This window comes from Plasmodium knowlesi (genome assembly GCF_000006355.2).
Source record: "Plasmodium knowlesi strain H genome assembly, chromosome: 14".
NCBI lineage: Eukaryota > Apicomplexa > Aconoidasida > Haemosporida > Plasmodiidae > Plasmodium > Plasmodium knowlesi.
The window spans coordinates 2,215,783-2,224,091 of record NC_011915.2 but is presented as its reverse complement, the minus strand read 5'-3'; the positions used below and the strand labels follow the sequence as shown (position 1 = coordinate 2,224,091).

The window sequence follows — 8,309 nt, the reverse complement described above, 5'->3', positions numbered from 1 at the left end:
TATATATATATGTATATGTATATATATATATATATATATATATATATATATATATATATATAACACCCGCTTTATGTTTAGGAAAACATGAAGGGTGACTTTGAAAAGGAGTTAAAAGCAGTCCTACATGCCATGACGACAAATCAGACCGCCTTCGCGGACCATTGCAAGAACAACAACTGGAAGGATGGCGACGCCGCAGGCGAAGCCAATAAAACCGCCTGCAAGCTTGTTGCAGCAGGGCTGGAACATATATCTAAAATTCAGCATGAATATAGCACTAAGACGGGGCAACCTGATAAAAATGAAAACCCCTATGATAACCAAGAGTTTAAACAATTAGTTTCTTGTTTAATGTTGAAGGCAGTTGCACAAAAAATGAAAGAAGACAGCAAAATTTGCGACATAGACCAAGGGATTAGGGCCGCCTTTGGAAAGGCAGACGCCATTAAGGGGAAACATTGCCAGAATGGTAAACCTTGTACTGTTTGTAATTGGGCGGAAAAATATGATGATTGCTACTTGGACACTGCAAAGGAGGACCAAGTGAAGCCAAAATTGGAAGCATTGCTCGACGAGAAGAAGACCGAAGTCGAGGGTGCCCTCATGGACATAACTAAAACAGCAGGAAACAATAGTTCTACTTTATGTCTCCGTTTACAATGTCTAGCTCCTCGAGTTCAGGCATCCAGCTCTGCGGTAAGTGGAAAAAGAAAAAGAATAGGAATAAAAGGAATAAAAAAAAAAGGAAAAGGAAAAAGAAAAGAATTCAAAAAAAAAAAAAAAATAAATAAAATTTCAGATTCCGGGTTTAGGAGGAAGGTTTCAAGGGTGTCGGAATAAGGTTTTAGGGGGTTAGGAATAAGGTTTTAGGGGTATAGGAATGAGGTTTCAGGGTTTAGGAGTAAGGTTCCGGGGTTAGCTTTAGCTATTTTAGGGGGGGAGAGGAAAAACTCCTCGCAGACAGGGACAGGATACGACAGCAACCGGATGGCGGAAAACAGGATGGAAAAAGAAAAAAAAAAAAAGAATATATACTTATACATATACGTATGTATATATATATATATATATTTATTCCACTCTGCAGAATACATTTTGGACGAAGGAAGGCGAAGTAGGAGAACTATGGAACGTACTATCCACAGCAATGAAGGCAAATAAGAACAACGAAGCACAATGTAATACCATGGATAATGACAACAGAGAGGCAACCAACCCTGAAAAGAAGGCATGCAATTATTTGCATGCCGCCTTAAAGAAACTGTATGAGACGACGACGCCGGCGACGCCGTCGGCGTCGTCGTCAGGAACCATAAGCCTGAATGACAACCCACCGTTGAAACAAACAGTGGGTTGTTTATTACTTCACGCTTATGCAAAGAAAATGAAAGGCGCCACGTGTTTAGTGGATTCAGGAATAAAGAAAGCTTTCGACACTGCTGTTAAAAATCTTATTGGTAATTGCAATGGTGGCACGGAATCTTGTGTCCCTTGCCTTTGGAATGAAGGCAACTATGACAACTGCGAAATTACCAAAAATGGCACCACCGAAGATCAGACGCCAGTAAAGAACAAATTAGAACAAGTTAAGGACAAAATTACCGAAACCTCCACAGAGACCCTAACGAATATAAATGAAATGAAGAACTTATGCGATTACATTAAATGTGCCGCACCGAATTGGTTCAAGAGCAAAATGACCACAATGACGAATGGAAATATTACTGCTAACAAGAATTGGGTAAGTACTACTACAACCGACACAACCAACCTACCACCACCACAACACTCAGTGGGTAGAAAGAATTTAAAAAAAAAAAAAAAAAAAAAAAAAACCTTCTTCTGATTCCTGGTTTAGGAATAACGTTGTTAGGGATGTTGGAATAAACGTTTTAGGGGTATTAGAATAAAGGTTGTAGGGGTATTAGAATAAGGTGGTAAGGGTGTTGGAATAAGGTTGTCAAGATGTTGGAGTAAGGTTTCAGGGTATAGGAATAAGGTTGTAGGGCATAGGAGTAAGGTTATAGGGTATAGGAATAAGGTTTCAGGGTATTGGAATAAGGTTTCAGGGTTTAGGAGTAAGGTTTAAGGGTACAGGAATAAGGTTTTAAGGGTATAGGAATAAGGTTCAGGGGTTAGCTTTAGCTGCTTTAGGGGGAGAAAGGAAAGACTCCTCGCCGACAGAGACCGGATACTACACACTGACCTATCAACTGCATATATAACCTTTTCTCTTTTTTTACAGTGTGACTTTTGGAATGAGGGTGTCCAGGGCGCCCTGAAGACGATGTTCGAGGAAATCGAGAATGAAGGAAGTAAAACATCAAGCACATTCCCTATTAATGCAATATGCCCAATCTTTGGTGATGGAAATCCACAAAGTGTTGAAAGAAAAGCATGTAATCACATCATAGCAGGGTTACAACACATTAAAAAGATTCCAAATGGTGCTGCTGCCAAGCAGTCTAATGGTAAAGACAACCAACTGCTTCATCAAGCAGTTGGTTGTATTGCTCTTAACCTTTATGCTGATCAAATAATTACACAATCGAGTGAGAAATGTCCCATTGATGAGAAAATAGTACAAAAAATATTTGATGCTTGGAATGGAATTAATAGTACTTCGTGTTCGAACTCTGGTGGTAGTGGTAATAATGTCTGTTTTAAGTGTGAAAGACATCCAAAATTTAATGATTGCGAACTAAGTGTTGCCAGCTCTTTGATTAGTTCAACATCACCATCATCACCACAAAGTGGAAGTTGTACTTCTGGCGCAGAAAATAAAAAGGTTCCAGAGAAAATGACCAATCTCCTCCAAGACAATAACACCACCAAAATGGAAGAAAAATTGTCCCACATAAATAGTATGACCACCTTCTGTAGTCGTTTACAGTGCGCAGTAAAACAATACGGCAAAAAATCGTTAAAGAAGGAAAATGGAAAAACAACATCTTGGGTAAGGATAGACAAAAGCATATACACATATACATACATATAACTATATACACGTATATATATATGTATATATACATACTTCTGTATATATATAAGTATATATGTATATATATATATGTATATGTATATGTATATTTATGTACAATGAAAATGGATGAAAAAAAAGAAAGTAAAATAAAAAAACAAAATAGAGAAAAGGAATTCAGATTCCGGGTTTAGAAATGAAGATTGTTGGGGTGTTGGAATGATGTTGTTTGTGGTGTTGGAATAAAGGTTGTTGGGGTGTTGGAATGATGTTGTTGGGGTGTTGGAATGATGTTGTTGTGGTGTTGGAATGATGTTGTTGTGGTGTTAAAATAAGGTTGTTTGGGTGTTGGAATAATGTTGTTGGGGGTGTTGGAATGAAGGTTGTTGGGGTGTCAGAATAAGGTTGTAAGGGTATCAGAATAACGTTGTTGGGGTGTTAGAATATGGTTGTAAGGGTGTTAGAATAAGGTGGTAAGGGTATTAGAATAAGGTGGTAAGGGTGTTAGAATAAGGTGGTAAGGGTGTTAGAATAAGGTGGTAAGGGTGTTAGAATAAGGTAGTGAGGTTGTTAGAATAAGGTGGTAAGAGTGTTAGAATGAGGTGGTAAGGGTGTTAGAATAAGATTGTAGGGGTATAGGAATAAGGTTCCAGGGTTTAGGAATAGGGTTCCGGGGTTAGCTTTAGCTACTTTAGGGGGGGAAAGGAAAAACTCCTCGCAGACAGGGACGGGATACTACATAACCTACCACCAACCAACATACTAACACAACCAACATACTAACATAACCAACATACTAACATAACCAACATACTGACACAACCAACATACTAACCTAACCAACACAACATACTAACACAACCAACATACTAACACAACCAAAACAACCAACACAACAAACATACTAACATAACCAACATACTAACATAACCAACATACTAACACAAACCAACATACTAACATAACCAACATACTAACACAACCAACCTACTAACATAACCAACATACTAACACAGAACCAACATACTAACACAACACAACATACTAACATAACCAACATACCAACACAAAACCAACATACTACAAACGAAAAAAGAAAAAAAAAAAAAAAAAAAGGACATATATATACACATATATGTACATATGTATATGTATATATGTATATATATATGTGTGTATATGTATATATATGTATATATATATATGTATATGTATACACATATGTGTATACATATGTGTATACATATACATATATTTTCTTTTTTCTCTTTTCTTCTTTTATTTTATGTTTAGGATGAAATAAAGGTTGTCCTTGAGGGCGAATTAAAGGAACTTTTAAAAGAAATGAACGATGATCAGAAGCAGACGACTGTTGCCACATACTGCAACAACGTCAGTTCTTCGTCGAAGAACGACACACCAGGAGAAATAACTGCAAAGCAAAAAGCTTGTAAGCTTTTTGCTTCAGGTTTAAAACACATTTCTGAAATTAAAGACGACAGCAGCAAGGATGATGGACCACTTAAAAGAACTATGATGTGCGCAGCACTTAATCTTTATGCTGATCAATTAATTTCAAAATCAACAGAACAATGTCCTCTCGATAAAAACAAAATGGAAGAGGCAATAGATTACGCTTTTAAGAATAGTAATGCCACTAAGAATAGTGGAAGTTCATGTACCACTCAGGGTCCTAATTTTTGTTTTGAATGCAAAAGGCAAAAATCTTTTCCCGATTGCCGAATTGGCAACAATCCCAAAGACAAAGTAAAGGAGAGAATGAACGAACTCCTCGAACAGAACAAAGATGAAACCAAAATGGAACAAACACTAGACAAAATAAATAGTAAAGACACTTTTTGTACTGAACTCCAATGTGCAATCATAAAGAAAGTAAAGAGCACGGGGAAAAAACTTCAAAATGGAACAAGACCATCTTGGGTAAGTGGATCCATATCAATAACCATAACAACGACATACACATATGAATATGCATATATGTATGTGTATATACATATGTATATGTATATATATGTATATATATATATGTATATGTATATATGTATATATGTATATATCTATATGTATATAGGTATGTGCGTATATGTATACGTGTATATATGTATATATGTATATGTATACACATATGTGTACACATATGTGTATACATACATCTATATTTTTTTTTTTCACTCCCTTCCTTCTTCTTCTTTAATTATCAGAGTGACATAGACGAGGACGCCAAAGGCGAATTATCGAAACTTCTAGGACATATGTTGCAGTCTAAAAAGCAGGAGGAAGTTATCCAATACTGCAACGACGACAGCAAATGGAATACTTTACGCAATAAAGAAAAACAAACAAATAAAGCAGCTTGTTTGCTTTTTGCTTCAGGATTAAAACACATTTATAACCAACATAAAGGCAGTGTTAAGGGCCCTGTTAACGGCCCATCGTTTGCACAAACGATGGGTTGTTTATTTCTTAAAGAATATGCAAAACAATTAAAAGAATTGGCGAATAAAGAAAAAAAGTATAACGTACATCCTGATTGTAGCGTAGGTTCGGGCATAGAACATGCTTTTAGCAACAGTAATGCCATTATGGAGAGTGTATTAACTCAATGCAAAAACAATGCTAGTATTAATGACTGTTTTGTGTGCACACAAAACAATGATTATAATAATTGCAAAATTGGCGATGACAATATTGGAAGTAAATCTAAAGAGTTGTTCACAGAACCGAACAGCAAAAAACATATGCAAGAAACATTAGAGAATACAGTTTGTCCCATCCTTCTTACGGATATCCTTACCCCTTTTCTTCCTTTGGCTCCTGTCTCCATTGGCCTTTCTGCTATGGCTTATTACCTTTGGAAGGTAAGATTAAAAAAAAAGATAAAAAGAAAAAAATAAATAAATAAAAAAAAAAAGAAAAAAATTAATGGGAAAAAAATTTTTTTTAATGGTTAAAAGGAAAAAAAAAATTTTTAATGGTTAAAAGGAAAAAAAAAAATTTTTAATGGTTAAAAAAAAAAAATAAAATAAAATAAATGTGTAAAAAGAACATTTCACAATCTTGAGCAAAAATATCCTCTCATTTTTTTTTTTTTTTTTTTTTTTTTGTAGTATTTTGGTCCTCTTGGTAAAGGAGGACGACGTTTCAGAAGATCTCCTGCTCAAGCATCTCGTCCATCGGTACAAGAACAAGTCCTCGATCATGTGGAAGAAGCTGGTCCACATGAATATCGATTGGTGAAGGAACGAAAACCTCGTTCTGCTCCAACAAGAACAAAACGTTCTGGTGGTGTGAATCGTCGAACGATTATTGAAATTCATTTTGAAGTGTTGGATGAATGTCAAAAAGGGGACACACAATTGAACCAGAAGGATTTTCTGGAACTTTTGATTCAAGAGTTCATGGGATCCGAATTAATGGAAGAAGAACAGGTTCCTAAGGAAGAGGTTCTTATGGAAAGTGTTCCAATGGAACGTGTTCCAAATTTAGGTTCCGGGTTTATGGTTTAAGGTTCAGTGTTCACGGTTTAGGGTTTATGGTCTCAGGTTCACAGTTTAGGGTTCACAGTTTAGGATTCACATTTTAAGGTTCACAGTTTAGGGTTCACAGTTTAGGATTCACATTTTAAGGTTCACAGTTTAGGGTTCACAGTTTAGGACTCACAGTTTAGGGTTCACAGTTTAGGACTCACAGTTTAGGACTCACAGTTTAGGGTTCACAGTTTAGGGTTCACAGTTTAGGGTTCACAGTTTAGGGTTCACAGTTTAGGGTTCACAGTTTAGGGTTCACAGTTTAGGGTTCACAGTTTAGGGTTCACAGTTTAGGGTTAACGGTTTAGGGTTAACAGTTTAGGGTTAACATTTTAGGGTTTATGGTCTCAGTTTCACGGTTCAGGTTTTAGGGTTGACGTTTTAGTTTTTATGGTTTCAGCGTTTAGGATTCAGGGTTCACAGTTTAGGGTTTATTGTTTAAGATGAAGGATATTGGTTTCATACCCCTTTTTGTCCTTTTTTTTTTTCCTTTTTTTCCTTTTTATATTTTCTTGAAAAGAAAAAAAAAGAAAAAAAAAGGAAAGTTTCTTTCTTCCACATTTATTTCTTATTTTGTTTGTAACTTCTTTACTGAACATTCAAAGTGTTCATTAAAATTTTTTTTCCGTTACAAAAATTTTTGTCCTAATAATTTTTTATAATTTTTCCCCGCCAATTTTTAGTAAATATGTAAATATATCTTTGAAAAGGGTAAGGACTTTTCCTTTTTTTTTTTTTTTTTTCTTCTTTCTCCTTCCGCGTCGCTTCGTTTTGGATTGTTCTTTTCCTTTCATGCAGCGTTATTCACACTTACACAAATGGAAGAAAAAAAAAAAAAAAAGGGAAAAAAGAATAGATGGAAGGAAAGAAAAAAAAAGGAAAAAAAAAAAAGAAAACAGCAAAAGGAACATTGGACGCCCCCCTGCGAAGGAATTCCCTATGTACGCACATATAAGTTTCCCGATGCACCCACTTATTCGAACCGTTTATGCATTGGAACAACTACAACATATGTTAGGGACGGACCTTTTTTTTTTTTTTTTTTTTTTTTTTTAAAAAAAAAAGGGGGGGGAAAAAAAAAAAAAAGATAGGTATGGTTTATCCCATAAAAGCGCATATGCATACATATTTATGTGCCTACACGTAAGGCACTCTTTTTTACAGCATTGTCACCATGTTGCTAAATTTGAATACGGGAATTTTTCCCCTCATTGGGATAAGTTGGCGCGAGCGTTTTATACCAGTGCTGTTCACTCCATTTCATTATTTGCGCCCACGTAAACAAACGCAAAGGGTGGATCGCTGCAGGTTCGGACATTCATTGTAAATGCCGCGCAGACGAGACGGGTGTCCGTTGCCCGTTTCCCATGTGCGCACACTTGCGCATACGTGTGCATTCGTTTGAGTTTACCCTTGGGTATACATCCGCGATTGTGCGGAGTGGGAAAAAAACCTGCTAAGTTGAGCATTACCCCTATGTGGTACATGCATGGATTGGTTAAGCTACACCCAGGAGCTTTTCCATTTCGGGGATAATGGCTTAGCGACGGTTGTTCTAAAACCTTAGTTGTTCTTCTCCCCAGTGTTGCTTTCCTTAATGTTACTTTCTCCTTTGGTGCTTCCACCTTTGTGCACATTCATTCGAGTGCTTTTCCGCTGACACCTCCTCCTCCCACCGACACACATACATGGACACTTCCACCTGCAGGACCAAAAAGCAGTACAAGAACAGACGGCATTTTAGAGGCTACTACTACAGGTGGATGGGCTCCTACTAA

General features: G+C 36.4%; 2 protein-coding genes across 2 annotated transcripts in view; both read left to right on the top strand.

Moving 5' to 3' along the window:
* Positions 1 to 6,510, top strand: part of PKNH_1451200 (SICAvar, type I) — a gene marked incomplete at both ends in the record, with an annotated part of 18,407 nt that extends 11,897 nt beyond the window's left edge. The window contains 6 exons of the mRNA XM_039113673.1: positions 119 to 699; positions 1,091 to 1,744; positions 2,249 to 2,959; positions 4,277 to 4,924; positions 5,206 to 5,862; positions 6,112 to 6,510. Of these exons, the coding sequence (XP_038970043.1) occupies positions 119 to 699; positions 1,091 to 1,744; positions 2,249 to 2,959; positions 4,277 to 4,924; positions 5,206 to 5,862; positions 6,112 to 6,510 (3,650 nt within the window). The remainder of the gene's footprint in view (positions 1 to 118; positions 700 to 1,090; positions 1,745 to 2,248; positions 2,960 to 4,276; positions 4,925 to 5,205; positions 5,863 to 6,111) is intronic.
* Positions 6,511 to 7,705: 1,195 nt separating this feature from the next.
* On the top strand, positions 7,706 to 8,309 carry PKNH_1451100 (conserved protein, unknown function; the record flags this gene model as incomplete). The annotated part of the gene is made up of 2 exons (XM_002262353.1): positions 7,706 to 7,839; positions 8,240 to 8,309. The coding sequence occupies 2 exons, from the start codon at positions 7,706 to 7,708 to the stop codon at positions 8,307 to 8,309; spliced, it is 204 nt and encodes a 67-aa protein (XP_002262389.1).